Raw genomic sequence first — 17,591 nt, 5'->3', positions numbered from 1 at the left:
AGAAGCTTGGGTATCAAGCTTTCCTGGACGCATGGGATTTTTTTACTTCACACTCCCTTGCAGACTTGTGGGGTACTCATCGGAATATGGTAGAAAATCATCTAAATAACCTTAAGTTATTTAAATTTAGTGGTCGTTGGCTTGAGAATCTTTCTACTAAATTGGAGCCTCCACCTGGGGTACCTGATCTTGCTAGAGAAGAATTATTATCTAAAGAGTATCATGTTCTCTCTTCTGATGTTTTTGCTCTTCAAGAAAAGGTTGACAAGCTTACATCTGAATTGAACACCATGAAGACTAGGCTTGCCAGCGTCAGCCTGGAGCGAGAGCAATTGGCCAAGCATAAGGAGGATGCTTCTTCTGTGATTTCTTACAGTGATATTTTGTGGCTGTGATAGTTTTCTAGCACTTTATTTTGTAAAATATGTAATGCTTTGACAAAATATATTTTTGTCCTGCTATGACTTTCATTGTACACCTCTTTTTGGGTGTTATATTTTTCCTTTTTTTTTAATATATAATATGCATACTCCTCTAGGGATTTTACCTGCTTGTGTGATCATTTTATTTTGGATACACACTTTTTTTTTTTTGCGGGGGAAAGGTATGATTCTAAGAAGAGCAGGATTATCTACTGCTATTTTTTTTTTCTTGCCGTTTTTTTAGGCCAAAAAAGGAAGGTACCTAGGACTTTCTTACCCTATTTATGCTCTCTTTTTTAGGAGCTTGGAGGGTGGGACACTTCACTTTTTAGAAATATTTTATACTGCAAATTTCTTAAGATGCATCATTCAAAACTTTTGAGTGTATGATTGCTAATGCAGTTTTTTCATGCATTGTAGGATGCTTGCAGAATAATATAACATAAATATTGGCTCTTGATAAAGAAGCCTTTTGGAATTGAAATCTAACTCCTAGAACTGAAATTAAGCATAGTACTTCTTGATATACTTGAAATTGATGGGACAAGTGGTTGTTCCATGATCTGGGTCCAACAGGATGCAATGTCCATTGGGGTGTACTTCAGAAACAATGTAAGGACCCTCCCATTTGGGAGTCCATTTTGGTAAAGACATCTTTTTTATTACTGCGTCTACTGATTTTAGTACCAGATCACCCTCTAGGAACACCCTGAGCCGAACATGCTTGTCATAAGCTAATGCTAATCTCCGGTGGTATTCTTCCATCTTGCTTCCCACAACTTCTCTTTTTCCTTCCAACTCTTACAACTCAGCTTCACAATCCCTTTCTTCATCTAATAACATTCTAGCGGTGGGTACTTTAATCTCTGCTGGCAGTACAGCTTTAACCCCGTAAACTAACGAGAAGGGCGTTATTCCAGTTGTTCCATGTCTAGTTGTTCTGTAAGCCCAAAGAACAATTGTGTCGAAAATTTGGTTCAATTACTGAATTACCTCAACACAAGAAGCATTAGTCCACCAACGCCGCGAAAAATGGGTGGATGAACTCTTGGAAGGTTCCTTGATGCTTCTAGATGCATGCACAGCAACAAAAGATGCTCTACTTCACACCAAAGAGTGCAGCCGCCAGCTTCAATCGATCATCCGGCGAAAAAAGGCAGGGCCAAATTAAGCTAACACTAGAGGTTAAAAAATTCTTGACATCAAGGAAAGTGGTGACAAAATCAATCTTCAAAGCCTTGGAAAATTTAAAGGTCACAATGCAAATAAATGCAACCGTTCTATGATCAACAAAGAATATCAAACAGTTAACTCGTTGAAAGAAATTCAAGTTACTAGTTTTGCCATATTCGAATCCCTTTTGAACTTTATTTCTGGATCTACACAATCGAAACGTGGCGGTTGGTCGTTGGTTTCGAAACTGATGAACAACAAAAGGATGTTATCCAATACAGAGGACAATAATGAATTTGCAAAAGTGGATGATGCATTGCAGTTCTTTGCATTCAACATGGGAAACATCGATGACTTGCAGAACAAGTTACTAAGATTGGGGTCATGCATTCAAGATCTTGAAGAAGGACTTGACTCATTGTTTAGGCGCTTAATCAAAATCAGAATTGTCCTTCTCAACATTCTTAATCACTAGTTATTGATCCAACTTAACGGCTTCTGAATTTTATAATATATTAATTATCCCCTTGTATATAATTATTGCAGATAATGTAACACTTATTTTATGATAAGGATGAAATTGTTTAACTAATAAGGATGGAATTACAAATTATATATAGTTAAATGTGCCCAGCTAAAATAAATAAATAAATGAGATTGAGTAAACTTATTATTGAATTTGAGTTTTCGTGCAAATCATGCAATCAAAGGAATAAATTTATCTCTCTTTGTTCTAAATTCTTTTTTATATAATAGGAGAGAACACTTATTTTTTTAAAATAATAATTTAATTAAATATACCAAATCATCTAAAAATTTTCACTTATAGACTTTAAATGAGAATAACATTTTTTTAATGGTGAGAGACAAACTTATTTAGCAAAAAATCACAAATGAATTTGTCATTTTTAAATTTTAAAAGACTACTTCATCTCACCATTTATAAAGATTGATAAAACAAAATTGTCATCGTCAAACAAAATTTTGAGAGTTTTTTGTTAATTCAAATTTTTTTTTTGGAAATTTATTCATTTATTGTTATAATGATCTTTTATCTTTTTGATGGATGGAAATAAAAATCTATTATATATATATATATATATATATATATATACTCATAATTTTTCTACATCTAAAGAATGACATCTCAATTATAGTATTCTATCACTATATATTGTTTTAAAATTAATTATAAAATCAAAATATCTTCTACTATTATTTATTTGTCTAAAAAAAATTATACAATTATAATATTAATTTTTCACATATTATGTAGGTCTTAATATAGTAGGTGGAACCTCAAATGAAAATATCACACGATATATTTTAATATTTGATTTTACATCTTTCGCATTGAGAAGACGATTTTGGTAATGGGTCGGAGCTAGAAAGCCCAAAATGAAGTCTACAAGATGGGCCTAAAGGAAGAACGGTCCAATGTTTTAAGAAGAGAAGTGCAACGACGTCGTTTAGATGTTTAGGTTAACCCCTCCTTAGAAAACCCTAGGGTTCCCCATTCACTTTCGTCCTGCTGCCACTTGAGTTGAACAGACCACAACTTCCGCCACTGCACCCAAACTCCTTTCTCCTTCCTCTCTCGCAACCCATTCCATGGTGCATCTCCTAAATTTGATTTCTTCTTCAATTCACTATACATCACTCTAATTGGTTCCATTGGATTGTTGATTGCAGGCTCCAAAGAAGGATAAGGCTCCTCCACCATCTTCTAAACCCGCCAAATCTGGTGGTGGCAAGCAGAAGAAGAAGGTCCCCTTTTATTTTTTGAATGTTTAAAATAAATGTTACTTTTTTGGGGCTCTAAATGAATTATTAGTTGACCTATTGGGTAATTTTGGGGATTTTAAAGTTTGGATTTTTTTTGTTATTGTGAATGTGAATAACAGAAGTGGAGCAAGGGAAAGCAAAAGGAGAAGGTGAACAACCAGGTGCTGTTTGATCAGGGTACTTATGACAAGCTCCTCTCTGAAGCTCCCAAATTCAAGCTCATCACTCCTTCCATTCTCTCTGATCGTTTGAGGGTACCCCTCTTTCTCTTACTCTCCCAAGCATTAGTGTTCTTTCTTGATGTGTGTTTATAGTAGGATCTGAGATTTATGATGTGATTAGGATTGGAGTCACTGCTTTTTGAAGTGTCTTTGAATTTGTTTTTAATTCTATTGACATTCTAAGTTTGTAAGCTTAGGATAAATTCAACTCTTTATCCTGTTTGCATATATGTTCCTGCAGTCCTGCTCTGCTGCTGCATTATTTGGGGCTAATTCTAAAAGGCTTTGTGTGCACTCTTTTGTGTTCATAGTTTTGTGCACATATTTCTTTTCTGTTATATTGTTTTTGTGGCTCGTGTTACTTGTTTTTTATATCTTATCCACACTGTTGATTTTGTCTTCTATTTATGGTTGTCAATACTCCACTCTTTGTCTCCAACATCAGCCTTCATTTGTGGATTTTACAACTATTTTCTTCTCTGTTGGATTGTTAATAAATTTATCCCGTCATGTAGATATGATTTGCCAAACCACTAGTTTGTAAAGGTGATCAGGGATCAGCATTTATTTGTTTTAGAAAAACCATATTGGTTTCTGGTTACATATCCCTCACCTCTAAGCTTAAAGATCGCAATATGTGTACGATTGAAGGCCTGTCTTTCTTGATGATCTCTTTCTGACAGTTACGATCATGACTTCATTATCCTTTTCTATCCGAGGCATTCTAAGTGTAGATTTTGCAGCACGCTTCCTGCTTGCACTTAGCACAATAAAATATATGATTCTCATGAAACACTCTATGACGATGAGTAATGTTTTATTCTTCCCAAAAGAGTCATTATTTTCCTTTCATTGTTACAGATTAATGGATCGCTTGCAAGGAGGGCTATAAGAGAGTTGATGGCTAGAGGGTCAATTAGACTGGTCTCCGCGCACGCAAGTCAGCAGATTTACACAAGAGCAACAAACACCTAGATATAGTTTTTGCAAGATTAATGAAATGTTTTTTTTTCCCGTTTTTGATTTACTTCTGGCTAGATTGTTTCATACTAGACTATTGCTGAATCCTTGTGCTGAGATTATTGTGTAATTTATAGTGTATTTGACTTCTATGTTTCATCATTTTTGGTATTTTAATGATCTTGTTATGACTCTTTTTTTAGTTGTATTTCTAATGTGGTGATTATATATTTAAGCTGAATCCTAATTTACAATCAACTTCTATTGGTTCAGCGCTGCTGAGTTCTCAGTCTTTTTGTAAATTAATTATGCAACAATTACTCTAAAAATCAGATATCAAATTAGCTACTCATATATGACACATTGAAATACAAAATATATAGATATTATGTTAAAAAAGCACATGTATTTATATATAAATGTATATGGTTAATTGTGTATACGTAGTATTTTTTTTAAATCATATTTTGGCCATGATGACAATGACGTCTATGCTACACAAATTTAGACATTTAAATATGGGTTCTGCTCCCTATAGTATTTTATGGAAAAAAATGTTTCATTTTATTTTTTAAAAGTTAAATTTTTAAGACAATTTTGTTTATGTCAATGTCGTTACCAATTGTTTTCATGGCATTTTTATACTAAATCTTTTAGCCAGTGATTCCTTTAAATATATTTCCTGTGAGCTGAAATAGTTGTGTGCTATAAACCTTGTGTCATGTAAGTCTGAACTCTGAAGATTGAATAATAATAATTCTAGGGGATACCTACACCTCACACGCTTTACACTCCATTGTGGTGGTTGTCCTCTTCATCATCTGAATCTCCTCATGATCTGCCAAACCAGATGGGTCGAAACACAAGTTGCAAATATTGTAGTATGCTAATATAATATTATGTTTTCTAACACGCATGCATAAAATCAATAAATATTTTATCCCACTTTAAATGAGTTAATAATAGACACTATTATAAACTATCCACTTGATGGTTAGTATCATCACCTACATGCATTTTAGATAAACATCAAAAAATTATTAATTGATGAGGGATGAGTTGTGAAGCTTGGCTTGTAGGAAGCATTTACCAAACAATGCTGTGGTAGCTTCAAGATTATAAGGTCAAAGTTTGTGATATTTAAAAAGAAAAATATTCTTCTTGTCTCCTCAACAATTTTGCTATATATAGATATCAGATATTCTGTGTTTAGAACAACAACTTGTGCTATTGATGATCACATGAAACAAAAATGGCAATTTTTGAAACAAACACAAAGATCTCTCTTCATCTTCGCAGCAACAGCCTGCCATCGACGCAACACCCTTTTGGATTGCAATGCAAGGAGCATTGCCGGAGATTGAAGGACTCTGAGGTCACTTCTTGTTCTTCATCATCTTCGATAATCAAGAATCTTGATATCTTGCAAGATCTGCATGAGTGCATTAACAATCTGCTCCAATTACCAAACTCACAACAGGATTTGGCAGGAGAATGCATCCATGAACTATTAGATGGATCTCTAAGGCTCTTGGACATATTTAGTATAGTTCAAGATTGGCTAGTGCAATCAAGGGAAAGCGTGTGTGAGCTCGAGTCAGTTATTCGCAGGCGAAGTAAAGCCAAAAATGGAATCTCAATTGAGGTTGGAAAATACATTGCATCAAGGAAACAGATCAAGAAGGCAATAATTCAGAAAGCCTTGACAAACTTGAAAGGATTCAAGAAGGATATTATGGTTGCTTCTTCCTCAAGCAAAGACAACGCGACTTTAGCCATCTTAGAAGAAGCAGAATTAGTCACATTGAACTCATTGGAATCTTTGTTGTTGTTCATCAATGGTCCAAAGGAACAAGAAAGTCAGGGAAAGTGGAAAGTGATGCCCAAATTGTTGAAGTCTAATAGAGTTGAATCATGTGACACAAATGAATTTGAAAAGGTTGATGCAACTTTGAAGATTCTCATGAATCACAAGCCTTCCTTAATTGAGAATCTTCACAGCCACATGGAAAATTTAGTGATGTGCATTCAGGATTTAGAAGCAGGCGCGGAACGCCTTTCGAGGCAACTAATTAGAACTAGAGTTTCCCTTCTCAATATCTTCAGTTACTAGTCATGGAAAAAAACACTATTTGCTGATACTTGTACATAAATTGTAAATAATAGTTTTTTGATCATATGCCACTTCACCTTTCTTATCCTCCATATCTTACTTCTCCAATTTTACATTCTACTATTTGCTACAATTTAAAAAAAAAAAAAAAAACAGAATTTTCCTTTTTTTTTCCTTCTTCATTGTTTACCAGAATTAGAATAAGTCTGCATAGGCTGAATAAGGTGGAAAAGAAAAGGGAAAAAAATTAGAATAAATAGCTGGCCTCTTGAGAACGTGTATAATGTCAGGTTGTGCACATATGTGGCTATAAATTAATCAAAATTAAAATATCTAATATAATTTTATATATTAATAAATATTAAATTTATCTTTTATAATTATATCTGTTATGGTTTTTATAAATTTTAAAAGTTATTTTATCAGATACATTTATCGGTGTTTATACTGTGATGCAGTTGCATTCTCTGGAGTCACATTAGTCAAAGAATAAGAAATTAATATTCTTCCTACTAAAGGAAATGAAACACTTTAGACTTGTATTATATGATTATATGTTCAGAATAGTACAAATAACTAAAGTTCTTCTAGATTATCATTCCCCAAAAGGAAAAAGGTGCCTTTCTTAATTTTTATTTTTACATTAACTTTAACAAATTCAAACATGAGTTTCATGGGGAAATAGCCGTCTCAGGTGAGTTGAAGTTTGACTAAGGAATGAAAATACAGCAAATCATTTTATAAATGACCTGTTTGAAACATGGAACTATGGAACTGTAAACTGAAAACAAAATATAAATGCTTCCAAGCAAACTGGAGTAAATAACAAAGCTTACCTCAAAAATATAAAAAATAAAAAAGGACAAAATAAAAGTTTAGAGTAGACTTCTTTACAAGATTTTGACTTGGTCTTTTTTTTCTTTGATTTCATCAGCGTGAGGTCCATGAAGATTATAACAAGACAACCATATAATACAATCTTACATTTAATGGGTAGTTCCTATCAAACAAGGACTTGTTCTTATTATAATTCATACCTCAAATTTCAACCCCTTGTTTTACCTTCTGTATCAACTTCAATAGTGAGAATAAGAAGAATTAAGAAGTGGGGTGGTCTTATTCTTTGCTTGTTGGTTTGGATTTCTCAAAAAGTTCTCAGCTTTTAACATGTGGAAGTCTAAGCTCAACTTCTAGGTGTTTACTCAGTTTTCTTAGTCATCCCTTGCATTTTCTCAACAGGTTCAATTCAATTCCCCTCTGAATTTCTTGAATTTCTGTGTGATTGATTTTCCCTTTTGTTTTGCTCTCAATTTCCCATTAGTTTCTTATAAAGTTAATTCCTTTATCATGTGTTTCCCAGTTACAGTTTACTAATTGTGTAACTGATTATTCTTTTCTTTTCTTTTTTCCTCCAAAAAATCCAGTTTTTCATGAATATGATTATGGAAAAGAGAAGCTTTTCTGAATTCATGTCAGAGATAGTAGCTCTGGTTGATGAGGTTGCTTCATTTGCTATGAATCCTGAAGTTGAGATAGATGCTTTTACCGAGTTTGCCATGTTGGTTGAGAAATTGGCACCAATTTTCAGTGATTTGAGTGACAAAATCACAGTTATAGAAAACAAGCCATCCATCAGAAAATCTTTGGAATCGATCGAAACTTCGCTTAGCCGTGCTAAAGCTTTGAAAAAAAGTTCTAGCTTGAAAGACCCTAGCAAACATATTGAGGACACAACACATGATATTGGTCGATCACTAGGCCTATTGCTCCTTGAATTGTCCACAGATTTTAGAGAAAAGGTTGGTACATTGCAAAAACAGTTTATGAATGCAAGATTTGGTGGGAACATGAGCCTATCTTCAAGTCCAGTATCATTAGAGTTTGCAAATGATGTGTATGGTGGAGGGGAAATAGAAGAGGAAATAGTCAATGTTACTATAGAAGATGTTGTATTGCAACTTAAGAATGGTAACGATGAAGAATTTGCAGTTGCTCTTTGGAGACTAAAGGAGTTCATCAGGGATGAGAAGCTGGAAAGTTGTTTGGTTAATGAGGAAGCTGTTGTTGCTGTTCTGTTAAATAGACTGCGTTCGTGTAAGGCAGACAATAGACTTAACATCATTCAATTGTTACGAAATATGGCTTCAGGAAATGATGAGACAAAGGTAGAATTCTGAAAATAAGGCAACATTTCTTGTGAAATTGACTGTATTTGTTGTTGTTAATTACTTAGTTATCTTATGTAATAGTACTGTGCAGGAGAAGATGGCAGAAACCGAGTTTTTATCAGCAGTGGTGAAGTCTCTAACAAGAGATGCAGAAGAGAGGAGGGAAGCAGTGGGACTGCTGCTAGAACTCTCTGATCTTCCTGCAGTTCGACGGCAAATTGGAAGAATTCAGGGGTGCATTGTAATGTTAGTCTCTATCCTTAATGGAAGCGACCCCATCGCTTCGCAAGGTGCAGCCAAGTTGTTGGATATATTGTCCAGTAATACTCAAAATGCACTTCACATGGCTGAGGCTGGTTACTTTAAGCCTCTAGTGCACTATTTGAAGAAAGGTGATTTAGAACTTCCCATAACTTAAATTAATACATCTCTTTTAATCAGTACACAACTCTTTGTTATATATATAATTATTTAAAAAATCATGTTATTGCAGGCTCTGACATGAACAAGATCCTTATGGCAACAGCACTTTCTAGGTTGGTGCTAACTGATCACAGCAAACTTTCCCTCGGCAAAGATGGGGCAATCGAGCCCCTTGTCAACATGTTTCACACTGGCAAACTTGAGTCCAAGTTGTCTGCTCTAAATGCCCTTCAAAATCTTTCCAGTGTGACAGAAAATGTGCAACTTCTAATCAGGTCTGGGATTGCAGGATCATTGCTGCAGCTTCTTTTTTCAGTAACATCTGTGCTAATGACTCTTAGGGAGCCAGCATCTGCTATTCTTGCAAGAATTGCTCAGTCAGAATCTATTATTGTTAATCAGGATGTTGCTCAGCAGATGCTCTCACTCTTGAACCTTTCCAGCCCAATAATTCAAGGCCATCTCTTGGAAGCTCTAAGTAGCATCGCTGCGCATCCTCGCGCATCTAAAGTGAGAAGAAAAATGAAAGAAAAAGGAGCACTTCAGCTAATTTTGCCTTTTCTGAAGGAAACTAACACTACAACAAGAAGCAAGGCCCTTAATTTGCTCTATACTCTTTCCAAAGATCTTACAGATGAGTTGAGTGAACATCTTGATGAAGCTCATCTTATTCACATTGTTAATATTGTCTCATCATCATCATCAGATAGTGAAAAGGCTGCAGCTCTTGGCATACTGAGTAATCTTCCAGTTAGTGATAAAAAGGTGACTGATATTCTGAAGAAAGCAAATTTGTTGTCTATTTTAATATCCAATATGGCTTCGAGCACTGGAAGTAACTCGCCTGTGACAAGAACCTTAGCTGAAATTGTTGCTTGTGTTATAGTTAGGTTCACAAATCCTTCTGACAAGAAACTGCAGCTCTATTCAGCTGAACAAGGGGTGATTCCTTTGCTTGTGAAACTTCTCTCAAGTGGTTCATCAATTGCAAAATTCAGAGCTGCGACTGCTTTGGCTCAGCTATCACAAAATTCTCTGTCCCTCAGGAGGAGTAGGAAGTCAAAGTGGTTTTGTGTAAATCCATCAGTAGAAGCATATTGTGAAGTGCATGATGGTTATTGCTATGTGAACTCCACATTTTGTCTGGTCAAGGCTGGTGCTGTTTCGGCACTTATCAAAATACTTGAAGATAAGGAGTGGGAAGCAGTTGAGGCTGCTCTGATTGCCCTTTCAACTCTTTTGCAAGACGAAATCTGTGAAGGCGGCATCAATTGCATAGCCAAGAATTCAGGTGTGCAAGCTATTATCAAAATTTTAGAAGCAGGTGATGTGAAGGTTCAAGAAAAAGCACTATGGATGTTGGACAGAATATTCAGGATTGAAGAGCACAGAGTAAAATATGGAGAATCAGCTCAGGTTTTTCTTATTGATTTGGCGCAGACGTGTGATTCTCGATTGAAGTCAACTGTTGCAAAAGTTTTGGCAGAGTTGGAGCTCCTGCAAGTTCAATCAAGTTATTTCTGAAAAGTGAGATTATGGGGAGTGGTTTTGTTTTTGCTTTCTATTCATTTAAATTTTTTTGTTGTACATTTTATACTTAATCTTGTTTTGATATGAATCTCACAGTTCCACAGTGTTGTATATGTAATTATATAAGAAAGGGAAATAATAAAAGCTTTTATCTGCTCTTTCAAGGTTGGTTATCACTCTCAAACTATTCTCTTATGCAAACTTTGTAAGGAATATAGTCCTAATTCATTTTATAGAACTGGTGATGTAAAGTTAGTTTGCATGCTTCACAATTTGCATCCTCAGTTAGATAAGTAATTTGTTGTTTCCAAAGTTTCTTATAAACTATAATTCTAAATACAACTAGCTTAATCTACTTGCAAGATAGAACTGGTCAAGGAAAATGATTGCCATTTTTCCTTTTTCTTTTCTGCAACTTGCAACTTTCATATGCTGCCCTTTGATTGATAAATGATGTTTACATGAATTGAATAATGTCTACATGAATCAAAGATGATGCAAGAAAACATATTTTAATTGTTCTCATGAATATCAGATAACACTACAAACAACAAGTTACTGATATAGTTTACTGGTTAAGTTGATTTTTTTTTTTTCAAATCTATTAACTGAGTTAATAGTAATTTAGTTTTGATAAGAGACTTTTTAATTTTTTATCATGTCATCATTTTCCTCAATTAAACTATGCTACACTAGTACAAAATTAACTATTTATTAGTTTATTACTATGTGCATGACTCATTGACACTCATAAAATATAGTACTTAGGTGGGTTCTTATCTTGTATGCATATTTAAGCACTTCATTAGTTGAATAAGGTGATCCACCATGCACTTCACCAGCCACAGACATCAGAAGATGGAAAAAAAGATTCCCTTACTCTCAGCTTGTGTCGGCATGCAGATTCCGACACTGACTAGAATTATACAAGAATAGCTCCTCATCCTCCAGACAGATGATCCAATTGTTATGGCAAATCAATGGAATCCTCTCTTGAAGTGTGCAATTTGTTCTTTTATATATGCAAATTGTCAAAGATGGGGGGAACATTGTAAATGTATCACATCTTTGGAAGATGCTACAATGTGATTCCAAATCCAAAGTCAATGTTTTTGATGCATGAGTTGGTAAGTTTGGTTAGTGGGAAGCATGGTATCGACAATGCCATGGCAGCACCAAGATCCAAAAATCATGACAGACTTTGCATGCCAACTTTGTGACATTTCCAAAGAGAAAATATTCTTCTTGTCTCCCTTGATTCTTCTGATATACATGAAGTATGAGCATGCCAAATTGTCAGCCTCTACAACTTGAGAGTTCAGAACTTGCAAGAGAAGAGATTGCAGCCATGATAACAAATACTAAGAGCTCGCAGCATCTTCGGTCCAACAGCTTGCCTTCTTTGTCAAGCCACCCCTTACTTGTCATCAACTCATCATCTTCAATCAGACAAAAGCTCAATGGATAGCAGGATTTACACGAATGCACCGATAAGTTACTTTAGTTACCAATCATCAACAATTCTTAGCATGAGAATATGAAGGTACACAGATTTATTAGAGTGCCTGCTGCAAAAGAAATGTGCTAAAGTTGGATTCACTGTTGAAGGTGGAAAATACTTGTCATCAAGGATAAGAAGGCAATTCGAAAGGCACAAGGAAGTTTGAAGGGAATCAACAATGAGAGCATTGTTACTTCTTCAAATAGAAGCAGTGAGAGACTGAATGCTTAGAATATTAAAAGAAACAGGAAGAAGTCACAGTGAGCTCACTAGAATCTTTGTTCTTGCTTATTACCGGCCAAAAGGCGCAACCAAAGTCAAGAAGGTGCTTGATGATCTCCAAGTTGATGCAGCCTAACAGAGTGTAATGTGACTTGAAAGGTGTGGATGCAGTTTTGCAATCTCTCTTAAATCACAAACCTTCGTCTATAAAAAATTTTCAAAGTGATATGCAAAATTGGGAGATATGCATTCAGGATCTTGAAGAAGCAGTAGAGTTCCTCTCATGAAAACTAATTAGAATTACAGTTTCTCTTCTCATCATCTTCAATCACTAGTCATAGGAAAACCATATAACTGTGAACAACCAATGACAATTTTCCATATCCTTGTCTCACAGTTGTACAAAAATGAGATTAAATCATATTCTGTAATAATAATATATACTATATGAGCATCAAGTCATAGTCACCAAGTTATGTGTCTCCCTTTTCTTCCTTTACTATGTTCCCACATCTCAACTTTCCAGTTTCAAATTTCTTATAGTGACCATAATGGATTTTACAGCACCTGTTTTCTCTTTATTTTTCTGTTTCTTACATCCATTGTTTGCCATCCTTGAATGCTCTACAAATATGTAGACAGAAGCATTTTGACCAAAAGTGAGTGTTGCTTGACCAAAAAAAAATGATAGGCCCTATGTAATAAATAATAATTAATCTCCTCCACTTAGGAAGTTTTTTTTAATATGTATGTTGCATGCTCATCTCATAGAATTGCATATTTTCCTTCCATGCTATTTCCTTTTCAGCACATTTTTTATGATGTTAAAATGCATGATATCAATATTTAAAACCATACATGTTTCTTATCTGAAATTGGATTCTTCTTGCACTTAGTTGAGAAGACAAATTTGAGACATATCTCTGTTAATTAAAAGAACCAGCTCCACCACCTGCAGAAAACGTTTCCATAACAATGCTCATGCATGAACAAGGTTTGAAATTCTTTTCTTATTTTATTTACTCTTTAAGTATATATAGCAGCACCTACACAAGATACCATTTTCCAAGAACCATGTGATTTCGAAGTTTATAAAAAAAAGGTTGGGAAGCCTGGTGAGTAGGAAGCACTTAATAAACAATACCATTTTAGATCTGAAATTCAAATCAAGGTGATATAATTGCTAATTCATTTTGGAACATCTAAGGAATAAAAAAAGTTCCACTTGTTCCCTTTGTCTCCCTCAATTCATTTGCTATATATGTAGCAGATGCAAACCACAAAGACCTCAGAGATTATCTGAAAAAATTGTGTAACATCATCTCCTACTTCTAGAGTTCTCTTTTGTCTTGTAACACAAGAAAAAATGGAAACAAGCTCAAAGATCTCTATTCACACTAGGTGCAACAGTTTGCCCTCTGCACCTCACCCACTTATATCACAATTCCAAGAGCATTTGCAGAGGTTGAAGGATTCTGAAGCCTCCACTACCTCTTTGTCATCATCTTCTATAAGCCAAAAACTGATCGGCTTGCAGGATTTGCATGATTATGCTGATAAGTTGCTTCAATTGCCAACCACACAAAAGGCTTTGGTGCAAGAATGGAGTGGCAACTTGTTAGAAGGGTCACTGAGGCTTCTTGATATTTGCAACATGGCCCAAGATTGCCTCATGCAAACAAAAGAAAACTTGCATGAGATCCAATCAGTTATGAGAAGGAAAGGCGCTGATACCGGATTTGCAGTCAAGGGTGGAAAATACTTGGCATCTAGGAAGAACATGAAGAAGGCTATTCATAAGGCCTTAACCAATTTGAAAGCAATGAAAACTGAGACATTTGTTTCTTTCTCTAACATGGACAATGAAACTTTTTCAATGCTTAGCATCCTGAAAGAAGCAGAAACAGTCACTTTGAATTTGCTAGAATCTTTGTTGCGGTTTATCTCTGCCTCAAAGAGACATAGCAGATGGTCTATTCTATCCAAGTTTATGCAGCCTACAAGAGTGACTTGTGATTCTGAAGAATGTGACACAAATGAATTTGTAAAGGTGGATGCAGCTTTGCATCAGAAGCCTTTATCTACTGAGAACTTTCTCAGCAACACAGAGAATATGGAGATCTGCATTAAGGATCTGGAAGTACAAGTTGAATGCCTCTCAAGGAAACTCATTAGAACAAGAGTTTCCCTTCTTAACATCTTCAGCCACTAGATAGAGAGAAAAAGAAAAATGTAAATATCAAATGTAGACAAATAGATATCCAAAATTCAAATTATGTCCCACAATTGTACATCAATATGAATCAACCCAAGTTTTGTTACTACATCTAATACCATCCAAACTTTAGCTATTTTGTCTTTGTTCCTTTTCTTCCTACACCCAATTCAAACATATTATAAGCATGGAAATATTGTGTTGACTCACATCTCGTCACCATTGTGTCATGTGCGGATTCCACTTGGAATGAGTCCGCATCCGACCTAATGGTAACGAGGTGTGACTCAACACTGAGCCTCACACTTAAATATATAAACATAATTAACTCTTTTGGAAATAATTGTCTATATCAAAATTGTGTTTGCTTGATTTAATACAAATAAGAAAGGGTAAAATTGAAGAATAGAGCTATAGAAATGGTTTAAAACAACATTCTCATATTTTTGTTGAAATAACTAACCATCTAGAGAGTTTCTTTATTCTGAAATTTCATCATCTCATTCTCACACCTGTCATGTACTGAACCATGTTGACCTTAGAAGATAATGTAAAGGTAAGAGTTTTTCATATAACATTTAAACAGCCTCATCAGCCAAGTTGCCAGCCAAAGATGAACAAGGACAATATTCGAAGACCCTATGTTTTTGTCCATATCTTTCAATAAAAGTATAATTTCTCATCTTCTACATATCAATTATTATGCCTCACATGGGATTCAAAGTCAATATCAAATTTTGAATCCATAGCCCTGCTGTCAAGATTACACGTGCAATTAGCTTGCACATGTTTCTCTCATTTGATGTGCTCAAAAATTCAATGAACAACGTGATTTTTGTCTCCATGTTGTGTGGAGCAAGCCAATTAGTAGTAATGATCAAGACCTTAATATTGTTCATAATTTTCCTATTTATGTACAACGAATTCACTCTGTATTATAGTTCATTTATAAACCAAAAACTGTTTTATTGATCCTATTTATGCAGCTAATGATTATTTAAAAGGGTATCTATCTGCCAAAATAATAATAATAATAATATCTATACATGCATTTAATGCTTGAAAAAGTGACATGGCAATAGAACTCTTGAATTGAAATATGTTTTGAGAACTCCAATGTGATAGCTATGCATGCAAGCGTGTGTTCAAAGAAGAAAAAACAAATGCTGAGTTGGGGTGTTCCTATGTAAGAGACATAGCAGTAACAATACTGAGATCTCCTAGAGATCTGAATCAAAATCAGTTAGCCCTCATTTATTTTTGTTCACATTTGATTCCTTTTGTCTCCTAATCCTTCAATATATATTGAACTAATCTCATTGGAAGGAAGGTATATCCAAAAACTCATCACTTGTGTACATATTCAACCTTTTGAGGCCTTATTTTCTCTTCTCTCTGAGAAAAGATGGCGGCAGCAACTCCTTTTAGCCCAACATCTCATCACCAACCACGCTCGAAAAGCTTGCCAACCAGACCGCATCCGATCATACTACAATGCAACCAGCATTTGGCTAATCTAGAGGCTTCAGATGCATCTTCACCTACATCATCTTTGTTAAGGCACAAACTAACTGATCTGCAAACCCTGCATGATTGTGTTGAAAAGTTGGTTTTGCTGCCACTTACTCAAGAAGTCCTTGTCCAAGAGCATCAAGAAAAATGGGTTGATGAACTCTTGGATGGATCTCTAAGGCTCTTAGATGTATGCACTGCAGCAAAGGACGCCCTGCTACATACAAAGGAATGTGCACGTGAGGTTCAATCCATCATCAGAAGAAAAAGGGGTGGTGAGATGGAAGTTGCAGCTGAGGTAAGGAAATTCTTGGCTTCTAGGAAGGTTGTAAAAAAGGCAATCCTCAAAGCCTTGTCGAATTTGAAGATCACGGCAAAGAAAGGAAAATTCTGTCCTAGCAACAAGGATCAGCAAACTGTGTCTTTGGTTAGCCTCCTGAAAGATGTGCAGGTTAACACGCTTTCCACATTGGAGTCATTGCTCAACTTTATATCCGGACAAACGCAATCGAAATCAAGTAACTGGTCCTTGGTTTCTAAGCTAATGCTCAACAATGCTAAGAAGATTTCTTGCACACAAGAGGGGGATCAGAATGAGTTCTCCAAAGTAGATGCTGCATTGCAATCCTTTGTGTTACTTACAAGCAAGCCAGACAGTATCTCTAACTTGCAGAACCAACTGGAGAATTTGGAGTCTGTCATTCAAGACTTTGGAGAAGGACTAGAAACTCTTTTCAAAAGATTTATCAAGATTAGAGTTTCCCTCCTCAACATCCTGAATCACTAGTTGTATAAATGAGGCACAAGTGATTTTTTGTAATTATGTGAAAGAAATGAGTTTCTAATATGTAGTTTTAGATGAAATGAAAAGCAATTCTTTGCACATACACTCAATACTCATTCTCTGCCTCCTTTTTGTGTTTTATTTTTTTATCATAAGTTTATGGCAGTAAAACTAAGGTTAAAAGGTAAATATAATGTGTGACAAGTAATAATTTACATTGAAATCCTCATCATAATCTTCCTTACTTGAAAACTACAGCTTAGTTCCAAGGTTAAATGACATAAAATCCATGTACCAATAAGGATGGGAAAATTGACCTTATATATGGAAGTGTGTACTAGTATTTCCCTTTTTTCCCCCCAAGAACCAAGTCCTTATAAAGTTTGTTTCTATCACAAAAAATACTATTCCCCCATGACCAGATTTTCTATGTTGCCATATAAAAAATCAAATAGAAATATCCATGTTTACATGAGGAAGGTGCCTCAAGAATGAAATTATCCATTGTTTCAATATTAGGCCTTGAAAAAGTTGAAAACCAGATAACACCAATCAAACTCAA

The 17,591-nt window shown here is 35.0% G+C and overlaps 6 protein-coding genes across 6 annotated transcripts; all 6 read left to right on the top strand.

The window, feature by feature from the left end:
* Nucleotides 1-1,704: 1,704 nt before the first annotated feature.
* On the top strand, nucleotides 1,705-2,070 carry LOC112732526 (uncharacterized). The gene has a single exon (XM_025781275.1). The coding sequence runs from the start codon at nucleotides 1,705-1,707 to the stop codon at nucleotides 2,068-2,070; it is 366 nt and encodes a 121-aa protein (XP_025637060.1).
* A 964-nt stretch (nucleotides 2,071-3,034) lies between these two features.
* LOC112736900 (small ribosomal subunit protein eS25y) lies at nucleotides 3,035-4,819 on the top strand. Its single transcript, XM_025786570.3, has 4 exons — nucleotides 3,035-3,209; nucleotides 3,288-3,362; nucleotides 3,500-3,634; nucleotides 4,463-4,819. The coding sequence occupies exons 1-4, from the start codon at nucleotides 3,207-3,209 to the stop codon at nucleotides 4,574-4,576; spliced, it is 327 nt and encodes a 108-aa protein (XP_025642355.1). The 5' UTR covers nucleotides 3,035-3,206; the 3' UTR covers nucleotides 4,577-4,819.
* Nucleotides 4,820-5,813: 994 nt separating this feature from the next.
* Nucleotides 5,814-6,674, top strand: LOC112732525 (uncharacterized). The gene has a single exon (XM_025781274.1). The coding sequence runs from the start codon at nucleotides 5,814-5,816 to the stop codon at nucleotides 6,672-6,674; it is 861 nt and encodes a 286-aa protein (XP_025637059.1).
* Nucleotides 6,675-7,444: 770 nt separating this feature from the next.
* On the top strand, nucleotides 7,445-10,959 carry LOC112736899 (U-box domain-containing protein 44). The gene is made up of 4 exons (XM_025786569.3): nucleotides 7,445-7,913; nucleotides 8,099-8,839; nucleotides 8,934-9,234; nucleotides 9,336-10,959. Exons 2-4 carry the CDS (start codon nucleotides 8,105-8,107, stop codon nucleotides 10,787-10,789), a joined length of 2,490 nt encoding a protein of 829 aa, XP_025642354.1. The 5' UTR covers nucleotides 7,445-7,913; nucleotides 8,099-8,104; the 3' UTR covers nucleotides 10,790-10,959.
* Nucleotides 10,960-13,952: 2,993 nt separating this feature from the next.
* On the top strand, nucleotides 13,953-14,840 carry LOC112735728 (uncharacterized). Its single transcript, XM_025785241.3, has one exon. It carries the CDS (start codon nucleotides 14,173-14,175, stop codon nucleotides 14,728-14,730), a length of 558 nt encoding a protein of 185 aa, XP_025641026.2. The 5' UTR covers nucleotides 13,953-14,172; the 3' UTR covers nucleotides 14,731-14,840.
* A 976-nt stretch (nucleotides 14,841-15,816) lies between these two features.
* On the top strand, nucleotides 15,817-17,130 carry LOC112735727 (uncharacterized). Its single transcript, XM_025785240.3, has one exon. It carries the CDS (start codon nucleotides 16,139-16,141, stop codon nucleotides 17,030-17,032), a length of 894 nt encoding a protein of 297 aa, XP_025641025.1. The 5' UTR covers nucleotides 15,817-16,138; the 3' UTR covers nucleotides 17,033-17,130.
* Nucleotides 17,131-17,591: the final 461 nt, after the last annotated feature.

Source organism: Arachis hypogaea, chromosome 13 (assembly GCF_003086295.3).
Source record: "Arachis hypogaea cultivar Tifrunner chromosome 13, arahy.Tifrunner.gnm2.J5K5, whole genome shotgun sequence".
NCBI classification, from domain to species: domain Eukaryota; kingdom Viridiplantae; phylum Streptophyta; class Magnoliopsida; order Fabales; family Fabaceae; genus Arachis; species Arachis hypogaea.
This window is presented reverse-complemented; position numbering and strand designations above follow the sequence as displayed.

Excerpts from the sequence above, each read along its gene's own strand:
- LOC112732525 (XM_025781274.1), top strand. The coding sequence starts at position 5,814 with ATGGCAATTTTTGAAACAAACACAAAGATCTCTCTTCATCTTCGCAGC.
- LOC112732526 (XM_025781275.1), top strand. The coding sequence starts at position 1,705 with ATGATCAACAAAGAATATCAAACAGTTAACTCGTTGAAAGAAATTCAA.
- LOC112736899 (XM_025786569.3), top strand. The coding sequence starts at position 8,105 with ATGAATATGATTATGGAAAAGAGAAGCTTTTCTGAATTCATGTCAGAG. Across the intron at positions 8,840-8,933 it reads CAGGAAATGATGAGACAAAG|GAGAAGATGGCAGAAACCGA; the intron begins GTAGAATTCTGA and ends AGTACTGTGCAG. Across the intron at positions 9,235-9,335 it reads AGTGCACTATTTGAAGAAAG|GCTCTGACATGAACAAGATC; the intron begins GTGATTTAGAAC and ends ATGTTATTGCAG.
- LOC112735727 (XM_025785240.3), top strand. The coding sequence starts at position 16,139 with ATGGCGGCAGCAACTCCTTTTAGCCCAACATCTCATCACCAACCACGC.
- LOC112735728 (XM_025785241.3), top strand. The coding sequence starts at position 14,173 with ATGGCCCAAGATTGCCTCATGCAAACAAAAGAAAACTTGCATGAGATC.
- LOC112736900 (XM_025786570.3), top strand. Across the intron at positions 3,363-3,499 it reads GTGGCAAGCAGAAGAAGAAG|AAGTGGAGCAAGGGAAAGCA; the intron begins GTCCCCTTTTAT and ends TGTGAATAACAG. Across the intron at positions 3,635-4,462 it reads TTCTCTCTGATCGTTTGAGG|ATTAATGGATCGCTTGCAAG; the intron begins GTACCCCTCTTT and ends TCATTGTTACAG.